General features: G+C 38.7%; 1 protein-coding gene across 2 annotated transcripts in view; it reads left to right on the forward strand.

The window, feature by feature from the left end:
- Positions 1-26,330, forward strand: part of ugp2b (UDP-glucose pyrophosphorylase 2b) — a 27,338-nt gene continuing 1,008 nt past the window's right edge. The window contains exons 1-9 of one of the 2 annotated variants that reach the window (XM_066672577.1): positions 1-244; positions 4,459-4,586; positions 7,392-7,499; positions 15,922-16,107; positions 20,999-21,132; positions 21,860-22,157; positions 22,989-23,186; positions 23,628-23,870; positions 25,671-25,775. In XM_066672577.1, the coding sequence (XP_066528674.1) occupies positions 4,488-4,586; positions 7,392-7,499; positions 15,922-16,107; positions 20,999-21,132; positions 21,860-22,157; positions 22,989-23,186; positions 23,628-23,870; positions 25,671-25,775 (1,371 nt within the window). In that variant the 5' untranslated portion in view covers positions 1-244; positions 4,459-4,487. Of the gene's footprint in view, positions 245-1,916; positions 2,059-4,458; positions 4,587-7,391; positions 7,500-15,921; positions 16,108-20,998; positions 21,133-21,859; positions 22,158-22,988; positions 23,187-23,627; positions 23,871-25,670; positions 25,776-26,330 lie in introns of those variants that run through there. The other variant, XM_066672569.1, reaches the window with a different exon arrangement.

The following is a 26,330-nucleotide window of genomic DNA, read 5'->3' on the forward strand; positions in this document are numbered from 1 at the left end:
TAGAGCGTGAAACTAGGGTCATTCGGGCTGGTGGGTTTAATGTGGGGGCTTTTGCAGCACTGCAGTGTCGCGAGCTCCCACAGCAGTTGCACTTGATCGCAGTAGGCTCGCGTGCACTTCCGCAGGCGCGCGAGCTCCACCTCCCTCCGCCCTCACTGCCCTTCATCTGGACAGTACCAGCATCGTCATCACCTTCATCATCATCCTCTCCGTCAGCTGCAGCGGCGTCCTTCGACCTTCAGCGGTGAGCGGACTTTGATCTTTTCTCGTGTTTCTTCATGCCTTTGACGCGTGCAGCAATGCCCCCCGCGTGAACTGGGCCCTGAGCACGCGCGTGCTCATGTTTCGCTTGTGTTTTTTTATTATTGTTATTATTACGACTGGCATAATCGCGTCGCGGACTTGAGTTTTAACCAGTGAACATCAGCGCGAGAGATTTCCCGATTTCAAACCGAAGCCTGTATTTGTGCGACGCGTCATTTCTGTCGGAGTCGATGCGCGTGACTGAAGGGAATTTTAGTATATCCGTAGCTTTCTTTCCATTTGTGATGTATCTCACTCTGAACTGGTCATTCCACCTGGCGAAGTTAAAACACGGGACTTCGAAAATATTGGCAAAGGTTTTGTTTTTGAACGGCGAAAAGAGGGGCAGAGTTTACCGGCGGAGAGGGAGGAAGCGAAAGGAGGTGGGGCGCGTTCCCATTCGCCCACTCGCACACTACGGAGGTCACTCGCAAGGGCACTGGCTAGTGGAAACTGCCCTTGGTGATATTAGCTGTGCAAATGAGACGGTTAAACATGAATATGATCAGATTAAATAAAGTCACCGGTTTTTGAGGATAAATTTGTAATTTCAATAAAATACTGACAAAGGGCCGTCACGTACAGAAGAGTGGCAGTAATGTGAATAAACCGGTGAAGGTGGATTGTTAAAATGATCTTTCATCTTGAAATAATAGTCTTTGATTCTCTAAATTTCATTTTCACACAGCATATTTAGTTTAATTTTTCTGACATCAAAACAGTACATCTATAAAAAAAATTGTGCTGTTTTTATTCTGCACACATGAACTGCACCATCATTTGTAGCAATGTTCCAGTTTGTGTGTATGCCACTCTTCCCTGCAGACACCGTTTAAGCTTTAACCTGTTTATCAAACTGACATGACTCCATCCTTTATCTGAGGTAATTCACGTGTATTCTAACTCGTATAAACAGTGCCACACAGACATGTTTACAGTGTAAACTTGATTTTCACTGGAGGAAGTCTTAAGAATCCATGGTTGTCGCAAATAATTGTAGCATTGTGTTACTTTAACAACACACGTTATGTAGGCAGTTTTTAACTCTCTCTCATACACATACTGTCCAATTTTAAAACAAAAAATGCCAATAGTGTGAAGGACAGCTCCACAAAAATGGAGGTAAATGGTGTTTTTTTGCTGTAACACAAAAGTACTCCCTTGGCTGACAGAAAAACTAAAATACTAGTTTTTTTTTAAATAATAGCTAGTCGCATTGTTACCAGTCACATCTGAAATTCAACTATATGTCTATATGTGCCCCCCCCCCAAACAATCCGGGTATTTGATTGTTTGTTGGCTTGATACCCTTGAGGTATTACTTCGTATAAATAAGTGACGGGTCGCTGTTGAACAGTGTGGGCGGGAATCCTGCGCGGTAGTGCACTAGTGTGAGGATTGGGGCGCAGCCCTGAGGGAAGGCTGCGGGATGTGGTGCGTGACCTAAGAGAGGAGGGAAAAACTCGCTTCTACTCTTTTACAGCAGGGAGAGACGTGGGGAGAGAGATACTGAATGAAAGTGTTCTGAAGTGGGCGGAGACACAAACATTTAAAAACCACTGGACGAATGTAAGAGTCAGAAGATGTGTCGGACTTGACTGACTCACTTTCTCATGCTCACAAACGTTTGGAGAAGTTTAGCCACGTTTGGAGTTTTTTTCCCAGACTGAGGGACAGGATTTCGAACGCCGTTTGACTGTGTTTTAATCAGTTTTAGGGAAATACTATAAACTACAATGACGCTTGACGTTGAAGGTAGGTTTTATGGGAGTGGAATTGCACTGAAATATAGTATTTTGTATTTTCTTTAAGATTTTTGTCTATTTCCTTAATTCACGAGGAAAGGAGAGGCTCATCTATAGAGATTATATTAATTGCATCATTTCTCACTTTATATTTACAAAGACATGCAACATAGCCTTGTCTTTTAATGCTATATACACTTTTTTATTGTAAAATTGATGCATGAATAAGGCTAGAAATACCTTACATTTAAAAACAGTTGTATGCCGTTTGAGCCTACATTCAGCTGCGCTGTTAAACCTCAAACTCCATGTTCCTAGTTTTATTTTTTTTTAAAAATGCAATTAGAAAGTTTATTCACACTAATGTTCATGATGGAAATCATCAGAAATTAATGTAATTTGTCAAACTGTCTATGGTCCTCATTGCTAATGAGTGTTGGTGCAGCTTTATTCGAGTCATCTGTCTTGGGTGGGGGGGGGGGGGGGGGGGTTATTAATTGTTGTTATTATTAACATAAGCATTTTAGAGCATCAATAAGCAGCTCTGATTAACAGAAATTGCAAAGAACTGTTGCTTGCCAAATGGTGAGCGCACATTCATCAGGTGTTACATCTTAGACCGTCGTGGCTATGTTTGTTCACTGATGGAACAATGAAATAAGTTTTTACGTTTAAAAATCCAGTTCGTCACGTTGAAGAGCTCACATTAAAAGGTCCAAAAAGTCCATTTACTGTAAATTGTTTGAGTTGATCGCTAGTGTAATACTATCCTAACTGGGCGTTTGGTGTTGTCCTCCTACGCGTGTTAAGAGCTGTCCAATTACTGTCAGTTAATGGAAATGAGAGAAAACTGGGTGAAAACCTAAGACGTATAAGAAGAATGTCTCAATGGAGACGTTAAGGAATGTCGGGTTAAAGATTTTTTTTTTTCGCAGACCATATGTAGCTAATAACGTATAAACCCACAGACATCATACACACAGAGGGTCCTTTGGTTGGTTGTCACAGGAATTTATGTATGAGTGAATGGTTGTTTTCTCAAGCTCATGAAGTACATCTTTGAAAGAAAGGGTTGCTGAAAGTGCTGTACAGGCGTCTGGAAGTAGTCTGGAACTCACTTTTTTTTTACGTGTTTCCTAGCTGTTCTTGTCCAGTGATTATTTTAAGACTCGTAAATATCTAGACTTGGGGGATGGTTGGATGGTTTAATGATGTACCAAAATGTAATCCCCACTAATGACCATACTTTTATATTTGATTATTATTTATTTATTTTTAACAAAAAACTTTCAAAATTGATTTTTTTTCTTTATGGCCTGCTTTCTCCAGCTATGTCCAGTTGGAGCTTGTGCCGAGAAGTCTAAAATATGCCTCTTCTGAGATGTGAAGCTTTAAACTGCTGCTAATACGTACTTGTTGAAGCTCACCATGTTTGGAGCATGCAAACTGCAAAATATCTAATACTGGCTAACAGATAGCATAATAGTCTTCTTTGGAGTCCTTGCCCACCGTTAACAGATGGTTGTGGAATCCTTGTAATATCTCAGTGGAAACAAATCAGCACATGTCAGAACCACTTAACTGTTTATTTTAATAGACTGTACATTGCTTTTTACTGAGTAAAAAAGTGCTAAAATGTGAGAATGCACTACTGTTTTAAAGGGCTTCAAATGTGGGACCTCGGGTATGTTTTGCCAGAGATTATGATCATCTAGTCACTGGAAGCAATAATAATCAGCTGTGTTTGGGCATCTTTCCAAGAATTTTCCATTGTATTTCAGGCTAAATTTTATCTACCGCATCTAAAGCCACTGCCTGTTTGACTATTTGCAGAAATGTTACTTTGAGTTTTATGGGGAAATGTGTTTAAATATTTTATGTATTTTATTCCCCCTCTAGCTTTCTTCTTGAGAGACATTCTTTAGTCTTTTAGTATTCTTATGAAAAATGGCATGAGAAATTATATAGGGGAAATATTTAATGACAGTTTTATTTTTTAATATATAAATATATTGTTCTCACAGCACTATACTGTGTCTCTGATACTGCTGTCATTACAAGGAAGAGGAAACAAAGCGTCAGACCAGTCTGACCTGTCTTCATAGACGATATCTTCTATTTCTGTTCAGGAATTGTTATTGTGAAACCTGAAATAAAGTAATTAATAATGGAATGCTGTCATAAAGGCACTGATGCACCTGATTTTGCATGTAGTTGTGTTGTGTATACAATCATGCTTCATACAAAGCATGCAAAGTTTTCTAGTGAAGCCTGTTAGAACAAGATGTTTGTTGTCTGTGACTTACCCCTTAATTTTTCGCATTAAACCTTCACAAATTAATTATTCACCACTGTGTATATATTTGTATATTCACTGTCAATAACGTACATGTGTTTTACAAATTTGCAGGTGTGACCAGGTTGGTGTCGAACAGCTCAATGGCTCAGTTTCAGGAAATGATGCGTCAGCAGCTGGAGAGCTCCATGCACATGGAGCTGGAGAAACTGCAGAGCACTTCTAAGGGTTCTGATGCTGAGGTGGGTACCATTTTTGTCCTGACCTTCACTGCTGTCTGGTCCCAGAGTGAACACTTTGGTGTTAACAGTGTGCCGACGGTCTGAGGCATCAATGTCTCATTTGGTTAAAGGAGCGTATCTGATTATTAGTAGCAGCATTGTTCAAGCTTTCAATATTAATGCAACTAAATGGCAAGTTTAAAAAAAATCCTGTACTTCCCTGTTGGGTTTGGATGGCTACAAGGCAATAACACACTGATTAGTCCCCATGTGTATCTCAAGGATACTGCAGAGTCTTTGTTTTTGTACTTGCCAAAGGCAGCAGGTGAGGACTTTGGAGCTCAACAGGCTCAGAGGAGAACACTAACTTCTAATTTAACCAGTGACTCCAGCTCTAAATTATGCAATGTGCAGAGCTTCAGGCATCTTGGAGAAAATATGTAATGACACCTGATTATCAACATTTGTTTATTTATAAAAACCCATTTTCTGGAAAATGTTGTGAATTTAAAAATTTAAATTGAATCAACAATCTGTGATTTAGTTCTTCTTTAATCTTTTAGTTAACTGAAGAATAACAAAGGTTTTTAGTTCTTTCACTGACCAACTAGATTGTATTTTGTAAACCAAAACACATTTGGGATTTGTTGCTTGTGACACACTGACACTTTGGACAGAGGCATGTTTACCACTATTACATCACCTTTCTTTTAATTAGACCTTATAATAACTTGGTAACTAAGGATACTAATTGTTGGAGTTTTGCAAGTGGTATTTCGTGTAATTTTTTTGAGCAGTATTTCAGATTGTTTCTTGATGTGGCCGTGCATTAGTTTCTCATGCAGTGTTTTCTGCTTGATCGAAGGTCATGAACATTCAACAGCAGTCTGTTGCCTTGTACTGCTCAGACAGAGGATTCTCTCGATTCCCTGACACTCTTTACAGTATGTACCGTAGATGTTGAAAGACCTACATCATTTGCAGTCTTGTACTGAGAAATATAACTTTTTATCTGTTTTGATCATTTTCTCATGGTTTTGCAAAACATTTGGTGTAAGTTTCCAAGTTCTTTGGAGAGTGTTGCAGGCATTACATTTTAAATATATATTCATTCACAAAACACTAAGGTTGGTCACGTATATCACTTGAAATTATTTTTGCTCTTTTGTTAATTTTTATGTTCCAGAGAATGAACATAAGATGCTTCTGTTTGTCTGAGAAGACTTCATACTTAGTTTTGGTCAGGAGCACTTCAGCTGTGGATTGTTTTATTTGTTTACCCTCCTGCCATAGTCAAACAGATGAATGCCAGCATCCCCTTGCCCGGAACTGACTTCAAACAGAAACCTGCCTAGATGTGTGGCACACCCAGCAAACTCAAACAATAAAATGAAGAATAAAATGTGTCAAAGGTCTGGGGAGAGGGTGTCACTTATAATTTTTACATATCAGACTATGAATTAGCATGTGTTTACTTTCTAGCCTTAACTCCACAAAGCTATAGCCTCATCCACTTTAGAGTGCTAATGATTTACTTGTATGATAAATAAGCACTTAACCTTTTATGAGAAGCATATCGTGTTTATTGAGGGATAAACCACACAAGTTGAGTGTAAAGTCAAATGTACAGTAGATATTTATTATTGCTGTCCAGTTTTAAAACATGCATCTCACAAAATAGTAACTTTTTCAATGGAAGTCTAAGTAAAAAGATTTAATTCCAATTATTTTGGGGCATTTTTATTGGGCCACTCAATGAAATTGTTCCATATTTTACATAACCCTTTACAATCTCAAAGAGAACAATGAAGTAGGACCTTTTAATAACTTGTTAGTTCATGTCAAGCACAGTTGTGTCCTAGCACTCAAAAATGTAATGACTTTTACTCTGCTTTAATGCTCAATAGTAGACTGAAATTTTAACTATGCATGTGTTCATTTCCCACTGGTCCTCAAGTTAAGAGCATGTCATCAGTTGTTCAGAACTGTTGCAAAATAACTGATGACCATTAGTGGGTTTTTCCATTCTCTGAGTTATTGCAAAAAAAAATAAAAAAATACACAACACGGCGTGTAAAAGGCTAGAAATGTGTAAAAACGCCCAAATATTGCAAAAAGACTTCTAGACTCGGGTAAGGTGAATACCTTAGAATATCGAAATGTGAAAATGAGCGATGGAAAAGCATTTTCAAATTAAACAGTGATGTTTTGGTCAGTTCATATTTTGATATAAACAGCTGTAAAAATGCTTAAACAAATAGCAAAAATAGACTTAAATCTCTCCATCGCAAGCCTGCATCATCTGAAGATATATAATTATACAAGTCATAAAATGTAGTGGATGTGGTAAAACAACTCATTTATTCTATTTAGTGAGGCTATGAGGGGCACCTTATGATGGCGTAAAACACTTGTGCTAGGGACAGTATGGAATTAAAATGCCACACAGCTCTAGAATCTTGCTTCAGGTCACTGTGAGGAGTTTGCGTTCTCCCTGTTACTTCTGTGTGTTTCGGTTTCATCCCACAGCCCTAAAACACATGCTGGTTGATTGACTGAGTCACAGGGTGAGTGTTTGATGCCCTGCGGCAGACTGGCGTCACATCCAGGGTGTGTTCCTACCTTGCACCCCTGTGATTCAGGATAGGCTCTGTATCCAACTCTGAACGGGAAAATGCAGTTAAAGACTGTAAATGAGTAATGGAAAAGTAGTCTTGTCTGGAAACGAAAGGCACAATACATACCATTCTGAGAGGAGTTAGCCCTGTTTTAAACTCAAAACCTAAAAAAAACCTGTGTAAACATGTCCCTCTCTTCCTTTCACAGACTTGTAAGAAGAATTTTGAAGGCTTTGAGAAGCTGTTCCACCGGTTCCTGCAGGTGAAAGGGCCTTCAGTGGAGTGGGCCAAGATCAACAGACCCCCAGAAGACTCTGTAAGACCACCTTAATATATTCATCATGTACACTGCCAGTGGCTTGGGGCAATTGAGTTTTTATCAAATGAAGCTATGCTCACAGCATCCTGTTCATTTATGGCAGCCAACTGTCTAGGAATTATTGACATGGGTATTGCCTAAACATTTTCATGTTTTATAAAGTAGTAGTCTCAGCTTCTGGTATCATTCCTCAGAAGTTTACTGAATACTACTGGATGCAGTTACGATCCTCAGGATGTATCACGTTCACCCTCCATTACATTTTCATTCTCTTCTGAGGTATAGTCTCTGGGTGGACCAGTCTCATGTTCTTGGAACATAAGCAGGTCCTTTCTTTCTTTTTAGTGTCTGTTCTTTTCATAATGTAAGCTTTATAATGTCTAAACACCCACATTCATTTTGTCCTCTTCCGTTTTCCTCAGAAATATGTACTGAAAACAGTATAATCTGGATGGCTTTTTAAATGCACATATAATGACGGTGGTTTCTGAGAAGGTACTGTGACTGTTGGACCAAGGTCTAGCCAGAACCTAAAGTTTACTATAATGTAATTTGCACTTGTGAAAAGTCTGAGTGCAGTTGCTCAAACAAAGACTTTTTAAATGAAGATGAGGGTATTAAGAGGATATTTTCTGCTGAATCACTATTGATATGTCTGGAAAACCCAGACTATAATGGGTGTTTGTTTATGGCATGAAATATCTTAAACTCTCCATGTGCATTAGAATGGCAGAGGTAGAGGCAAATAACATAAATACATTGCTTTTGTAAAAGTATTGTTTCTTCAGTAAATGGAAGGGGTTGATGGGTGTTATTAGCTTAGTCACAGTTGAGAAATGTCATCTGTGGATGTTTGAACAGCGGAGAGACGTCTAAAGTGAGAAGGATTTTGTTCTGTATCTGCTCCATGGATGGATAATATTGACTTATTCTTGTTGTTATAGATTACTTTACTTAGAAGTTCTACCTTAACACACAAAGTGATACAAAACTAAACAACTAGGGTAACATGAATTTCTGTGGTAATTTAAACAGTGAATAAAAGTTTACAGGCAAGTTACTGTAGCCATGAAGTTTGTTTTTGAAAGAAAGATAAAGGAACCCCCCATCCACCCCAATATACTGTTCCACCTTTTTTAAAAGATGCTGAGCTGCTCAATGAATACAAAAAAAATTAGTTGTAAATAGTAGTTCCCCTCAAAGTTCCATTGAACAGAACCTCAGTAGGAATGTCTAATGCATTTGCATTTACCAACCTAAGAGCTGACATTTGATTCTATTCCTCCACTCCTTCTACTGACTGACTTTAATGAACCTGATCCAAGTGCAGTGACAAACTTGACAATGTCTGAACAGAACTATTCCCAAAAGTGCCTTTTAAGGTGGAGCTGGATTAAAAATCCTGGAAACAAAAGAATAATACAAACAGTGTGGTGCATGACAAACCACTGGCTTTTACTCAGGTTTTTATGCGACGTGTAGTTAACACAACTAGCATTTTCCTCCACTTGCCCCTGACCCACCATGAGGCATATTAGTTTGTAAAATTACAAATAACATGATACTGAAGCTCATGAACTAAACACATACAGGTTTTACAACATATTTAACTCATTTTATGACATTGATACTATTTTTGTTATTTTAACACTGTAGTGACACACCGTGCTCTTATCATTCAGCAAATGCAATGAAAGCCTATTTACAAACAATTAGCTTTTTTAGCTGCAGTTTTAAAAATAAGCAGTTCCACACCTACTAAAATAATCATCCTCCTACATATGCAGATATGTGCAATTAATGTAGTTCTTTTTTTTTCACGTTTCAGCTTTAATTGGCTAAGGGTTGTTATAGTTCATTTTGATACACATTGTGTACATAATTAAGTTATGGAATTTAAAAGGAATTCCACGACACATGCTCTCACTCTCGCTTGTTCACTCATCCCAGCTCCTCATGGCTGAATGCGGTTCTTTTTTAGGGTGAAAAATTGACTGAGAATGACAGGACAACCCTGTCACACACCCCTTGACAACACAAAAGCACATAGCTTCTAGCAGTCATAACAGAATTGACATTTAATGTTCTAGAATGAGTGAGTAAACACTCTAGAATGAGTGGCTATTGGACACCCAAAATATGCAAATGTAATATGGGCACACCTGAAGGAGAATGCTAACTGCCTGGTTCTGTTAGCTCGAGGGTAGTCTCAAACACAGGCGCTCCATTCAGAAGTTTAAGCAGAGTCTGACACTATATGCGTTAAGTTGGCCTCATTTTTAGGATTCTTCCAGTTGTCTTCTGATTGGCTGTCTGTCACCTCCTCCGTCATGCCAAAATGGACATCTGATTGGTCCTTTTGTGTGTCAGTCAAATTCCCTTTCCTGTAGTAGTAGGTGGCTCTTGGTCCTGTTCAGTGGCAAAAGGTACCAGACTTCCTAGAGTCTGGCAATGTGAGATTAACTAGAGGAAGGACCATCCTACTGTTAGTTTGGTGTTTGTAAAGGTTCTTTACAACACAGTACACCGTGTTATGAAGATGTAATTTATTTACAAAATTTGAATGGCCATAGAGGAACATGGAGGGTGCCTACGTTATCTCAGCTGATGGAGCCATAAGTCTTGGTTTGGCTTTCTCTCTCTGCTCAAGGGTGACAGCTAACTGCATTACCGAAAACGCTACACAACAAATCAAGCCGAGTTACAAATTACTTTGTAGTAATTCAAATGGTGCATAAAAACTTCAGTCACATACAAATGGTTGTGTTCCTTCTCAAATGTACAGTTCCACCTTAAAAGATGCTGAGATACAGAATGTATCTTGAAATTTAACTTAAGTTACCAATAATAGCCAACTTTTGGACTACTGTACAACTCAAGATTCCTTAGTCAACCAGTTTACTTTGACTTAGCACTGACCTGGCTCTATTACTGACTCATTTGATTGATAGATTTAAAATAATAATAATAAATGTTCTTGGCCTTCCTGACGTGCCTATTGGTCCTCAGGATATTAAAGCATCAGTCAGAATGAAGCAGATCCTAAGCATTAGGGCAGTGCTTTGCTTATTACACACTGCCCAATTTTAATGAGTCTGCCTGAAATAACAGTGCTCCACAGATCTCAGTGGGCGTTTAATAATAAGGAGCACTAAGATATTACAGCTCACAGCAATAAAACCCACAGCTGAAAAAACGAAGGACTACAGCCTGCTCCCCCGAGTACACTCACACTGGAGGAAACGGGGCTTTACTGAGCCTCACTATCCTACAACACCGCACACACAGCTGCAGACTTAAGAGCACACTGTGGTCAAAGGTGTGTAGAGATCCGTTCACCCAGCATTTCTTTTTAAGTGTAGTGTATTAATATGGAGGTTGTCTTTTTGCTGAAGTAAAAATCTCCACTCTTCTGTAAGTGTTGAAGCAATGGATCTGATTACAATGAGCCTCAAAACAATTAGCAATAGTGTGTACTGATGTTCTTGGTGACGGATACGTACTGAGCTTCCACTATCATGGAAGATTTTAATTTATTTTTAATTAATATATATATATTCCCCCTAAATCATTGAGAAGGCAGTTTATCTCAGTGTTCCTGAATTGTATGTAAGTCTTGGAATAATATAAATTGTGACCTGTGTAAAATGTATGGTACATTTTTATTATAGTTTTCTTTTCTAATGTGCACCCATAATTTCAGAAAAATTGTATATTCCCTTTTACATGTCGTGTCAAGCTCCTTTTTATTAAGGGAATCATGAGGGAAAAGTGTATTTTGACTAAGGGTGTGTAAAATGTAAATGTGTACAGATGCAGTGTTAGTTCAGTAACTAGAGCACTTCTTTGTTCTTTCCAAGTTCCAGGAATCAGAGCAGTGCTTAGTATTGCAAGAGACAGTAGGAACCCTCACCCTTACTGTTCATGGGATGTTTGCTGCCCCTATCATTTACATTCCCCACATTGACATTACACTTGTTTCTTATTAGAATTATTAATGAATAAATCAAGCAGTGAAAGTTTGAGAACTTTTTTTTGGTAAAATCCAGGCAATGTGCTTAACAGTTGAACCATACGTTTGTGTTCACACATGCAGCTCCTCGTTGTAATATCCAGAACAATTCTAGTTTGCTGGATGTGTAAAAATGGCTCTAGACCGTATTGTCAGACAATGAGTTTCTAAATGGTTGTGTTTGTGCAATCCTTGGATGTGTGTATATTTAAAATTTGCAATATTTGTTAAATGCTCTGGAATTATTATTATTATTATTTATTTTTATTTTTTTCTTAAATGTCACTGGCGCATGTGTGTATCTCTTTTCTGGGGAGTTTTTTTTTACTTTTCAGCCTAAAATACTGATAATCAGTAAAAAATATTGGAACTTTTTTTTTTTTATTTTTATTTTTTTTTTAAATGTAGGATATGGTGTTGAAGATAAAGAAAAATTTATGTAAATATTTGAATGTAGTCACAAGCTAAGCAGGCAATTGACCCATACAACTTTTGCCCAAATGATATCTACATTAATCTTATTTTATCTTTTACAATAGGTCACAAATGTTTACACTGATATGATGGTCAATAAACACCTTTTGTACTTTGCCTGTTCTGATAAATGTAAGTGAAGAGATGAAACTTTACTACTTTAAACTTGCTCCAGGAGTGCTGGAGGAGTAGGTTTTTAGGTTGACTCTCCCATCATATCACTGCAGAAACAGTAGTTTACTCTTATTTTTAAGCATTAAGCAGCCAATCACTTTATGCTTTCGTTAGAAGAGGTTTTATTAATTTATTTACTTTTTAAATTGTAAAAAAATAAAAACAAACACATGGACCTCCTTGTCAAACTACCACAACGTAAATTGAGCTCAGCTTTGGAGGAGAACATGTGCATTTCTTCAAAAATGTAACTGTTCCAAACAGCGACCTATTCCCTAAATAGAGCACTATAAAGATTTAGAAAAGTAATTCTACTGCAACACTGTATTGTGTACTACATATGGTGCTTTTCCACTGCATGGAACCAACATGGCTCATCTTTCTTGCCTTTCCACTGGCCAAATCTGCTCCCTCGATCCAGGTATTTTTTCAGTCACTGCTCACTACCATGCAGAGTAGGTACTAATTCATAGGTAGGTAGTAAATGCAGAGCTAATTGAAATCCAACACAATCTTTTCGCTTGTGAAATTTAATTTACACCAGTTTGTGGTGTAACACAATGCAGAAGTACGCTCTCAACGGCATAGGCTCTGCATCAAGCAAACACAGAAGATCAGCCTTAACTGCCATCCTCACCTGGAATTTTTAGATTATTCAGAAACATTCGTGCTTAGTGGTCTGTATCAGTTTTTATCTGCAGTTATGCCGATGTAGAGTCAAAGCTGGTTAATGTTGGATACCAAATGTTATTATTCACAAACTTATAAAACACTCCCCTTGTTTAAAGAGCTGTTCAGACAGGATTCTGTTTACCTGGGCCATTTTCTTATTCCTGTTTCTTTGCCATTTGTACGGGATGTGTATGTTTTTCTCTCTTGACCACTGGGAGCTTCACAGGCCGAATTACCAACATTTTTTTTTTTTATCATAATCAGTTAATTTTAGTCCCGTCTGGAAACATATCTTCATGTTTTTCCAGGTGAATATCTTCTCTTAGACTGTTACTATTCAGCATTTCTACAACATATCGGACTCAACCCTATCTCAATGTTTAATTAGCTTGGGTGGTAAACCTTGCATTGTTACTATTCAGCATCTGTACTCCACTCGGGCACTTGGACCCTGTTGTGAATGTAGCATAATCACATAATAACATGACACAAACATCTGGGTCCATAGAAAACTCTACCAGAAACATAAGCGGCCACTGACAATGTATTTTCTGTCTTGATACAAGAGTTACTGAGGGCACATGTATAAATGTGTTCCTGATCTAAATAAGGCTTAATAAGTTTGCCCCTTGATGCTGTTTTGTATTACTGCTGCATTCATTCGTCACACTTTCCAATTATCTTTCAGTTGTTGTCTCTTCTCCACCCCTTCATTCATGACAAGAAGAGAAGAACTGCACTGCACAATTGCTTATTGATTTGGGCTTTGTTTGAATGCAGAAATCTATACAGAACACAGGCATGTCTAACCTCTGCAATGCAGGAATAACCAACAGGAGTGCCATTCTTTGTTTTATTATTAAACCTAATACAGGGGCAGGGCCACTTTTTTTTTTTTTTTTCCTCTTCTCCTCCCTGTTCTTGTTCATATATAAACAATATTTATTCCTATTAAATGAGGAAGTGCACCCCTGTCCCACAGTGACCACACACTTACCTCTCTGAGGAGCCAGGACTTTGTGTCTGCCTCTCAGTATGGCCAGTGTGTGTTCACTTTTTCTGTTGCTGGTCAGAATCTGTCCCTGCTTCGTATTGTGGACAGTAACAAGACATTTGGGCCGTGTGTATTCTGGGTTTAGGTTCAGGCAGTAATTTATCTGGTGTTTCAGGTAAGTGGTTTTACTTTGGTTGACTCTGGTGTGGGGAAGCAATGCTAGTCAGAGTTTGGGAGGTTGAGAGTTAATGAGTTGAGGTTAGTCTGCTCCAGCTGACAGAGGGGACCCTGTTCAGTGTTTAGCTCCTGGGATCTAGGGGCCTGAAATTGTAGACTTGTTGTGAGACTTGATTTGAAATGCATTGAGAATTTGAGGGTTTTTTTTCCTTCCCCCGTCAATATTGAGGTTCCTTCTTTTCTTTTCCTGCCCCCCACCCCCTTTCAGTTTTCTCTGCTTTGCTCACTCATCTCCTCTCTCATTTTCTCAATCTCTACCCTTTCACTTGTGCTTTTTCCTCATTTTTGTTGCAGAGTTCTTTGCTCACTTTCTATTTCTTGCACTCTCCCCTACTTCCTTTTCTCTTTCTTAGTTCTTTAACAGGATTTTAGTCTTTCATCTCTCTCTGGGCCAGACTCATTATATTTCAAAACTACTGTCAATTCTTATTTTCTATAAACAGCTCCTCCACATCTGGCTGGCCACCAGCCCATCACCAGAAAGGTGCTTAAATGAACATCTTGGCCTAAAATCACACATTCACCAAACAATGTCTTTAATAACAAATGTAGTTGATCAGCATATATATGCTTTGCGACTTAGGCATGCACTGAAGCTACAAGGCTTGTGTGTTTATCCATCAGGATAGTGTTAACTTGGTAAAAATTTTATAGTGGGGCAAAGCCCCAAATTTGGCAGAATCCTGAGAATTTAATAGCACTCAGCTACATAAACCTCAGTGAGGTTGGACACTGGTGTTTGGGGATTGATTCTGGATACCAACTCATACCTAATTATTTTGGGTGGACTTTATTCCATCCAGAAAACAGTTTCAGTGCTTACGGGGTTTAATAACCCTCTGCCCATAATTTGGCATTGAGCCTGGTGACTTGAGTCATTGAGTTGTGTGGACACCATCCTTGGGTGCGGACACTGCATTGTGGGTGTGTTCCTTTGGTTTAGCCTATGACCACATTCAGTGTGAAAGGGGGGAAATTGCATTAAACTGAGCACAGAATCTGTCATCTTTCCTCACTCACTGCTTTTTTGGCTTTTTCTTTTACACCCTCTCAAGCCGTTCATTTTATTAGTACATTATTCAGAGTGTTAGGATACACCCGGTCTAAGTGGGACCATTCTCATCTTCTGTGTGAGGCTCTATGTCTCCTCTCTGATTCAGTGATTCCTCATCTGGAGGACATCTGGCTTTGTTGCACAATTCTGGAGACAGGGGGAAGGGAGAGAGAAAAAAACAGTAAAAACAAACAGTGGGAGGGTTCTAGAAACAAAAATGGGGGAGAAGATGGTAAAGGAAAATAGAGGAAGAAAGGGAGAATAGACAGAAGCAAGACAAAAATGATAGGGATGAGTGTGATGATAGTGATGGAAATGGAGAAAATGAGAGGGTGAGGACAGAGTTAAAGAATGGAAATAAGGTGTGTACAGGTTTCTATTTCTGTTTTGATTATGCATTGTATGAAGCATAACTCATCATAATTTGGCATACATAAATACATAACCATAAGTGTGGTGAGCACATGAGCAATCAGGGAATAGATACCCCACGTAAAGTTTTTACCTTACTAAAATTTGGGCCTATGTTTTCTGTATGCTAGAAGATGTACTAATATATATTAGTAATTATTAAAACTGTAATTATACAGTACAGTTTACAAAATAATTAATAATGACAACAATAGGAGGGTCACAAATGAAATAATTGTAATATAACACTGGTGCAAAACATTTATAATTGCTTTTTAAAGAACTTTTCATTTAAACTAATAGTGTGTCAGTGTCTGGGGGTGTCAAATCTTTCACATGGGATTTGAATATATCTAAATATACATTAATCTCTGTGCATGTGTTCCAACAGATCCAACCATATGAGCGCATCCAGGAGAAGGTTCTGCCGCACAGTGTGGCGGATAGTCTGAACAAGCTGGTGGTGGTGAAACTTAACGGAGGGCTGGGCACCAGTATGGGCTGCAAAGGCCCCAAGAGCCTCATCAGTGTCCGTAACGAGAATACCTTTCTGGACCTGACCGTCCAGCAGATCGAGGTAGGAAACACCACGGATAACACAGCACATCATTACATAACAGCACGGATGGATTTATTGCACTGAATATTGTTTTAATTATCGTACACTAATCATGTGGACATATTGAGCTTCAACACTCCGCATCTTGAACATTCAAATTGTTTTCTTTAGTTAACTTTAGGGTACCCGTAGACTTCTATATCAATATCTACATAAGTGTATCAGGTTTTAAAGTTAAACAATTGCAAGTTGGAAAAAATGTATTACTTACATAAAAAAAAAAAAAAAAAAAAAAGCTGAATTCCCTAGAAAGCATCAGCTCTTATCAGCAGTAAGATGGAGGACATCGATCTCCAAGCTCCCTTGTGGGAGGAGAGGTAAGTGGGATTATGAAGATCCGTTTGGAGTTGAGTGCTTTGCTTAAGGACACAGCAGGGACATCCGAAACTGCAGCACTGCAATTCTCTGGGACCTAGTCTATTTCCTGTGGTAGATTTCTCTAATGGACCTAGCAGCCATATGCTGTCAGTTGTGACCCAGACAATAGCTCTGAATCTGATTCCAGATACTTGATTCATTATTATCGTTGTTTCATTTATTTTATTTTTATTTTTTTTGTTACACCTAACCTACACTTAATCATCTTCTCTGTTGCCATGCTCTACCACATCTATATTATGAAATTCTGCCTAATTATTTAATGCTGTATAACTAAGGAAATAGTAAAATCTATAAAAACTAATTCACGAGCTTTACGAAACAGCAGTCCCATCTGAAAGACTTCCTTTAACTTCCATGTGAACAGACAGAGCTTTTGCCTGAAAAGAGACTTCAACACGTCCAACATCTCTTCTGAAATTAAGGCTATTAAGTAGTTTGTTCAGTAGCTTCTTCACGTTTATGCTTTATGCTAGACGTCCCTCTCCAGCTTGTTACACAGAGACAGAAAAACTGTCGCTGTGGTGGTACCCTCTAGGGCACACATTCAGTACCTTTTTAATTTTAAAATTAGGGAATATAATTGTTTCTTATTAACAGTGAAGAATTACATTGTGCTGAATGTATATGCCCAATTTAATCGCCATGTCTTGTTTTATTTTACACAGTTTAATGATGTTCTCCTTCAGAGAATGTAATGTACTTTTAGGGTTTGCACTTTTTCTGAGAGCGTTTTTTATATTAAACTGTGCTGAGTGTGTTGTACCCCTATAGCTAACATTTTTCATGAAGCAAGGAGAACTTTGGCAATTAAACAGTAAACTCTGGAGCTGCTGCACACAAGCCCGTGCTTTTGAGGTTTTACAAATTGTCTGCGGAATCGAAACCTTGTGTCAGCAGTGGGTGTATAAATGTTTGGACACACAGTGGACCTAAAGATTAACACACCACTGTTGGTTGCTAACTACTTTATAGTAGTAGTAGTATACTACTTTTTTTCTTCCTTAACTGAATTGTAACAGGATGAAAAACTCAAATCAGATGTAGCAATCTGTCTGACATTTCAAAGGAATAATGAAGAAATCTGAAATACTGCTACAGTGAGTCAGAGAGAATTCTTTACCGTTTTAATCACTTTGTTTTCTGAGTTCAAACATGGCACAGTTGAACATTCCTGTGCAAGTGTAGAATGTGACAGAAACAGGTCTTTATTTGTTCATTTGTCTAGGGTACAAAAAAATTGGCTGACCACACTGTGGTGGTGCTTCATAAGAGAAATAGAAAACTGGGCAGTGAAGTAGAGGGAAAGTTCGCAAGTGGTAGAGGAAGAAAGAAAATGTAGAGATTAGTAGGGAGTGAGAGAGACTGGGAGTAAAAGAGGTTGCTGTTTTCTGAGTGAGAGGTGAATTGAGAAGGGGGGCCTAGAACAGACCCCTGTGGTACATCCCTGCATCACAGCACTGTCTCTCTCAGTGGAGTTTTACTTCCCTCAAGGGCTCAGATTTCCTCCTGTCGGCTCAAGCCCATTAGGAGAGGGAAATGGATAGCCTGGCTGCCTCATGTATAAATACAGCGCATATAAAGAGCTCTGTGTGCTCTCAGCCTGCGAACACGGTGTTCTTCCCATGACTTATGGCAGCACAGGATGGATGCTTGTTGGAAGGGTATTTTAAAAAATTTGCCAAGTGACACTGAAATATACCCATGTCACAATGCCGTCATCCTTGGATATTAGACATGAAGCTAATACAAAAGTAACATTTGTTGACTTTATATTTAGTGAATTCGTTTATGTTTAAGGTGCATACATTGTGGAATTGTAAAATCTTTATAGAAAAGCATAGAGAACTAGGGTCACTATGCCCTAGTGGGTATAAATTCTGCCAACTTGTGTAGAAGTGCAACTGTGTTTTCTGAAACAACTGAGATGCCGCCAGTATGTTTGGGATGAGATGGTGACTGGTGACTTCCAGTATTAACCATTTACCATCAGTAACTTGGCTGGTTGAATACAAACATATATGGTCCAGCATGTAAAGCCTACTCAGAAAAGACAAAGAAGTGCTACTGCCGCAAAGGAGGTAAAACAACCAACTAATAACCTTCATTTTGGAAGAAAAGTCAGAGTTTAGACTCTAGATTGTATCTCATGGAAATGCACTAATGTGTACTAAAAGCTGTTAATTAAATTTATATAACATTTTGTCATTACTGTAATATTGTAATTTGCAGTGTTAGATTTCTTGCTCATTATGTGACAGATGCATGAATAGAATAACAGTAATGGTCCACAATAGCTTATAAAATCTTATTACATTTTTCTGTTTTAAATGATTAAAGTTCTTGCATGCAATTGATAACTTTTTCTGCTCCGATCAGGCACTGAGTTTATACTATCACAATAAATGGCTAATATATTACTAGTAACATGTTTAAGATTTACAGGGTACATATGTTTTTAGAGTTTACTGCCTCCTCTGTGATTAGTCACAGGTTAGGCCAGTGTTTGTGAGGGTACAAAAATTAGGTTAATCTGAGCTCGAGCTCAGAAACGAGTACTGATGGAGATGGAGAAAATGTGAATAAAGAGTATGATGCGAAAAAAGCTAAAATCCAGCGCTTCTGCTCTTTGATCCACACTCCTGGGCTCTTGCGCTGAACTGAGATGTGGCTCATTCCCATTTAAGGCAAAGTCTTAAAGCTAGGTCTGTTCACTCTGCGGCCATTTCGCAGTGGACCCAGGGAGTTATTTCCAGTCACATGAGCAGGCTCCTAGCTCTGAGTAGAAATACTCAAAACTTAATGTGAAATTAGTTTCAAAAACACTTTAAATTACTGATAAATTAATTAATAATTAGTAGAATTTGTCTAAATAATGCACAAACACGATTTTTGATTTTGTACACAAAAATCTCTACATTGTGTTGGGGTTTCCCCACGAGTGCCACAACATTGATAACCAGCAAGCTGATTGGCTCTTTTTGTTGATGGGTGGACTCTATCCATAAACTGAGTTACAAGAACTCACATTATTTCATTGTTATTCATTCATTCGTTGTCTGTAACAGCTTATCCGGTTCAGGGTCGTGGTGGGTCCAGAATCATTGGGCACAAGGCAGGAACAAACCCTAGAGGGGGCGCCAGTCCTTCAGAGGGCAACACACTCACACATGGACACGTTTGAGTCGCCAATCCACCTACCAACGTGTGTTTTTGAACTGTGGGAGGGAACTGCGGCAACCGGAGGAAACCCACACAGACACAGGGAGAACACACCCAACTCCTCAGTCAGTCACCTTGAGCAGGACTCTAACCCACAACCTCCAGGTCCCTGGAGCTGTGTGACTGCGACACTACCTGCTGCACCGCCTCAATCAGTGACTGCCCTCAGTCTCATCAGTTGTAACGTTGCTGTCGTTCTGAACAAGGCTGTTTAGTCAGGGAGAATGATGCTATTGCTTGATCCTTGTGGCATTAAGATCTCAGAGAAGGAAAGAAGCAAGTAATGTTTTCCACTTAAAAAAAAAAACCCACATTATCAACAAGGGTGGTTTTATTTTATTTATTTATTTTTATTTTTTTAATAAATTTGAGAGTCTGGTTCAGAGAGCACAACCTCAGGTGCTGGAATATTAATAATGCGATTCTCTGTGAGAGGATATTGAGCTATGATCAGTTGTTTGACTGGCTGAATTGTTTTTATTAATTCAACTTCAGCAAACATGAATAAATGCAGGGAACTTTATAATGACCATCTGTAAACATGTTATTTACGTATCCAATATTTATTCTAAACAGTTGCATATTCAAAGGGCATTTTCTTTGCTGCAGAAAATATCCTAGTGTATATATTTACACTAGATATTAGATGTCTGTCTGAATTAGTTAGCATTCAGCTGTGACACTTTTAGTAAGGTCAGATACAGATGGCTGATCTAGTTCTGAAGTCACAAACACCAATCCAAATCATCCCAAACATATGAAATATCTGCTTCACAGTCCAGTACTGGGGGAATAGAATACTTCCTACATATTCCCCCACCCCCAGTAGTGATATTGTAGTAACTCGTTTAATTTTGCATTAATAGCAGGACTGGACTAGAGCAAATCCTCCACCAGGTCTTGTTTCTACAGTCACTGTTTTGAATTATTTAGTGGTCTGTACAAAAGGAAACCATAGCATTTCACAGGCACATCAAATGGCTCAAGAACATTAACTGAAAAATAACACTCCTGTCAGTGGTATTTGTTTTACGCAAATCATTTTGATTGGCAAAAACTTACATAATTTCATAACATGCATTTCAAATTTGAAATTTCAAAAAAAATTTATTTCATGCCACTCCCACTCATCCCGAAGTTACTGCGTAGTGTTCCTTTACAACAGCATGTTGTAATGTTGTAAAGATGTTTTTATGACTATATTACAGCATTGTTTAATACTGTTTGTTTTCTCTTTTTCTTTTTTCAGCACCTGAATAAAACTTACAACACTGATGTCCCCCTGGTCCTCATGAACTCCTTCAACACAGATGAGGACACCAGGAAAATCCTGCAGAAATACACACATCACAGAGTCAAGATTCACACTTTCAACCAGAGCAGGTATACACACACTCGCACAGCCACAAACAAGTGAAGATTCACACATTAAACTAGAGCAAGTACACACTTCAGAGAACAAAATTAATGAGCCATTGTCTCCAAGTTATCATCCAGTTTTTGGCCAAAAATGTAATCCTCCAAAAAGTGTGTCCCTACAAATAGGTTTATATTGGTTTCTGTTTATAATTTTTTTTTTTTTTTTTTTTTTTTTTTTTTAGCAGTTTCTAGAGGGGTTTTCTTAGATGTGTAGTGGGAGTGTGTTCTCAGTGCATAGGCATGCATACATGAATACAGTTTCCATGCTCCATTTCCCTACAGAATACACTTCTCATCCAGAGTGGCTCTTTATATAGCAACTCCAGGCTCTGGACACAAAGGGCAAAGCACAGACTGGTTAAATATTTGTAAAGTGGTTGTGGCAATAATGTTAATATTTGACAAAGAAAAGCCAAAGAAAAAACTTTGTTGATCCAATTTATGTTTGAAAGACAATGTCTTTTCCTTCTGACTTATCTGAACCAAGTTAATTAATTGGTTAATATATGAAATAGCCTTTATGTCCACCTCCTTCTCTCTACCATCACTGTCCATTCTCTCGACTCCACTTACCATACAAGAGTACTTTATTTTTACAATTACAGGCCCCTTCAGTTGCTCTGTAATTGGTATGAAACAAATACACCCATCGGATACAAATCTCTCTCTTCCCCCCCGTCCCCCCCTCCAGGTATCCTCGGATTAATAAAGAGTCTCTTTTACCCATCGCAAAGGATGTGGGTCTGGTTGGAGAAAGCGCTGAAGGGTGGTACCCTCCGGGTCACGGAGACATTTATGCCAGCTTCTACAACTCTGGCTTGCTGGAGCAGCTCATTGCTGAGGGCAGGGAGTACATCTTTGTCTCCAACATAGATAACCTGGGTGCCACAGTGGATCTGCACATCCTTAACCATCTGGTCAGCCAACCCAATGGAAAACGCTGCGAATTCATCATGGAGGTGACAGACAAGACCCGGGCCGATGTCAAGGTAAGAGCCCACGTTTGGTACTGGTCCGATGTGAATCACAGCAGTAGGTGGTTCTTGGCCACGTTAAGTGGCATAAGGTGCCAGACTCTCCCTAGAGAGTCCAGCAGTGTGTGACTAGAGTCTAAGTGAACTGTCCTCTTTGTGTGTTGGATGGTTCCCCCTCTCCTGTCAGTCCACATTACAGAACAGTACAGTTATTGTTCTCTGTGTTGAACTCCAATGATTTTGGAATTTGGGGCAAAAAAAGAAGCTTAGTATCCAGTGGAAGCACACTTGGCTCACTGGGAGGATTTTTACCACATTTAGCAAAAAGTTAAAAATGTATAATATAGTCCTTTGCCAAAGTACAGTTAGTCTTTTATTTTTTAATAAGTTCTCTTCCGAGAGAGGGTTGTCTTAGACTTCCAGTCTTTTTGTTGTTAGATTATGGTTTATAGCCCTCTAGGGTAATGTTGTTTCTCCCAACATAACTTGGTCTTTGCACATAAAATAATTGTAATAAAAAAAAAAATTTAAATAGTAATCTTAACTGGAACAGTGTAATGGAACACAGGAGGAAAAGATCTTACCTCACTTTACTGTATTTAACTTTCATTTCTACTGGCCTGGTGTTTCTTAGTACTACTAGCTCCATCACGACTGATCTTGAGCGTTACACCTGACATTGTGCAGTCCTAAGGTTAGCATTAATAATAACACAATACTTGAAAAAATCATTTTCTCAAAGCGTGGGATCCTGCAGGCTGTCAATGGCAGGGACCAAAACTAACCATACATGCAGGTACCAAAACCAAAATTGCAGGTTCTCATTGTGTTGTGTGTGTTCTGCAGGGAGGGACTCTCATCCAGTATGAAGGGAAGCTGAGGTTACTGGAGATTGCCCAGGTTCCTAAAGCTCATGTAGATGAGTTTAAATCTGTCTCCAAGTTCAAAATCTTCAACACCAACAACTTATGGATCAGCCTGGCTGCCATCAAGAGACTGCAGGAGCAGAACGCTATGGATATGGAAATTATTGTCAACCCAAAGGTAATATAAGAAAAGAGATTCCATAACTAAGACAAACTTAACCATAATATACAGATACATTTACTGATTATATACAAGTTTAAATACCTTCCATACTTAAATATTCCAAGTCCAGATACAAAAAAACAACACAAAAATTAAGCAGATGTTAGTTAGTTGTGGGGGGTTATGGAAGTGTTGGCCCCATCGCCATGAGTTAGATCCATGGTGATTCCTCCATTTATGGCTGGAAGTCTAATTGAACATAATTGACCTTGCTCAGGTGATTGGTTTGGCTTCACACTCCACTCCCATAATTCAACATGTTACCTAACATGGTTGTCTGTTAGTTTACACAACAGAATTGGCAGTTAGTGTTCAAATGTGCTGAGCTGCTTTAAAACAAAAGTAAAATGAGGTAAATCCAAAATTATCTGAAACTTTGAGATTTTCTCTCTTCAGACTCTGAACGGTGGTCTGAACGTGATCCAGTTGGAGACTGCTGTGGGAGCCGCCATCAAATGTTTTGATTATGCTATGGGCATCAATGTCCCGCGCAGCCGCTTCCTGCCAGTCAAGACCACCTCTGACCTTCTGCTGGTTATGTCTAACCTCTACAGCCTGGAGGCAGGTTCTCTGACCATGAGTGAGAAGAGGGAGTTCCCCACAACACCTCATGTCAAACTGGGCAGCTCCTTTACAAAGGTAACCTGGGGGATGTATCTGTGTGGGAAACCATACCACTAAAACTTGAACATTTTTTATTAAAAAATGCCAGTTGAAGTAGCTCATAAATGCATGCTTACAGATGTAGTTCAAGAATGCCTTTAAATCATACTTTGAGGTTACCATTTCACAATGTTCATGTCATCAGTCGGTTTCCTCCTCAAGTATACCATAAAATATGTGAAGCTTCTGAACACAAACAAACCAGCGAGAACTGCAGTTGCCCACAGTCATAGACGTTCCCTATAGTGCGCATGTTTAAAACACCTGGAGCTGAAACCAATCATTCAGAAAAGGCTGTTTAGATGCAGTAAGAAAAGTACAGTGTTTTTTGATCCTTTGGGTATTTTGACAGAGAATGACACGTTTTATAAAGACCACAGTGAACTGTGTAAGTTTGGGAAAATATATAATGTATATCATAGCACAACATTAGCATTAAAACAAACAACAAATACAAGTTAATGCATCATCCACCAATGATCCATACACTTTTTTTTTTTTGATGCACACAGAATCCAGTCCAGTACATCTTTACTTTCTAATGTGCACTGAGAAGCGGTTTTAAAATTCCAGAGTTGGTGCATCTCTCCATGGTGTCCTCTCCCGTGTGTGGGTGTGGTTAGTGCAGACAGCTGTATGTAGGCCAGGCCTCATTAGAGCTCACTCTCAGTCTTCTACTCTACAGGGACTCTGATGGAGGAGGTGTCCACACACACCATTGTACAGTTTTACTGTTGCATCAGCACAGAACTTTTCAGCGTGTCAGAGAACCCAACTTCATAGTCCCTCTCTAAGACCGGTGCATTTCTAATGTTTTATCTCCACTTTCGTTTCCGTTTTCTAGCAATAGCCATATTTTACAACTTTAAAGTTGCATAGCACTGCAGAATATTTGCCTGTACAAGAATTATTGACTCTGTTCAGGTGTTGTCTCATGTGGAAGGGATTTGTGTCTTTTGGGCTTATATTATAAGGATTAGTGATGTGTCGGTCACGAATGAACCAGTTCAAAGAGCCGGCTCTTGTAAGTGAACGATGAGAGCCAGTTCCCGTCTAAGACCGAGCCATTTTTTTCTAAGGCTTGTCATTCAACCAATCAGAGACCAACAAGCAAGCTCCAACCCTCCGAGCTGAGACACTTGGTTTTCCTGAATGCCAATCTGCCTTCCAAAAAATAGTTGAAGAAAATGTTAAATCAGTTAAATGTTTGTTGACAGTTGTAGTTGTTTTAATCACTACCGTTGAATGCTTTCAAGAGTATTCGTTTATTTTATTACCCAGAAATGGATGATGATTTAACTTAATAAGCTATTTTGTAATACCTACCTTTTGGGTTCCATTGGCAATACTTCAGAGTTTACAAGTGATTTTTTTTAAGGTGTTTCAATTGTATAAATAACTGGATTTTTATTTAATGTGAGTGAAATCAGTGAGTTATTACAAGACAGCCATAAAAACAATTGGCCATTGCAACACTATTATTTTTAATATTGAACAATAATATTTTGTCCATATAGTCATGTAAAACGTAGGTAATATTGTTCTGTACCAGTGGAAAAGTGGTAAAACAAAGAGCCATTTAGGAGCCGAAAGAGCCGGCTCCCCAAAAGGAGCCGAAATTCCCATCACTAATAAGGATCCACATCCTGGAAACAGAATGTTTGCTGTGTATGTGGGCAACTCTCCAACAGGAACCAAATAAGGCTGAGCTATGAACCTAGCTTTAATATAGGTTTAAATCTATGTCTAAATGTAGAGTGTGTCTGCTGTGTGCAGGTTCAGGAGTATCTGACACGGTTTGAAAGCATCCCGGACATGCTGGAGCTGGACCACCTGACAGTGTCTGGAGATGTCACCTTCGGGAAGAATGTCTCTCTGAAGGTAAATGGAAGTAATTCAGAAAAAAATAAAAACTTCTGCCGCAGTTAATTTCACTTGCAAATGACATGCTTTTTAAACAGAAGCATATAAAGTTTTGCGTGAGTTAGTCTCAGCCACAGACCCGTTTTAAGCTGGCCTCACTGTCAGGATTCTGATTGGCTACCTTCTGCCTCTTACATGTCGTGCCAAAATAGCACACATGTGATTGTCTGTCAAATTTCAAAGTCCAAGTTCTTTAGTAGTAGGTAGACCTGTTACGATTATCGCATGATTGTTATTATTTGAATATTTATATTTATTTCGATCCCCACAAACAGATTATCAATTACGTGTATTTTTAAACAAATGCTATGAAACGGTGGCTGTAAAAAGTGGCAGTAAAACAAATCTGAGAAATCACCATCTGTGGATCCACCACCGCAGTTCAGGTCAGATTTAATGCGATTTGTGCTGTTCACAAAGCCACATGAACGACACATCTGTGTCACGTATGACTGAGTATTTCTTGCCCAGAATAAGCCACGCCGGTAAATTACAGATGTTTTAGCCATAGTA

This window comes from Hoplias malabaricus, chromosome 1 (assembly GCF_029633855.1).
Source record: "Hoplias malabaricus isolate fHopMal1 chromosome 1, fHopMal1.hap1, whole genome shotgun sequence".
NCBI classification, from domain to species: Eukaryota; Metazoa; Chordata; class Actinopteri; order Characiformes; family Erythrinidae; genus Hoplias; species Hoplias malabaricus.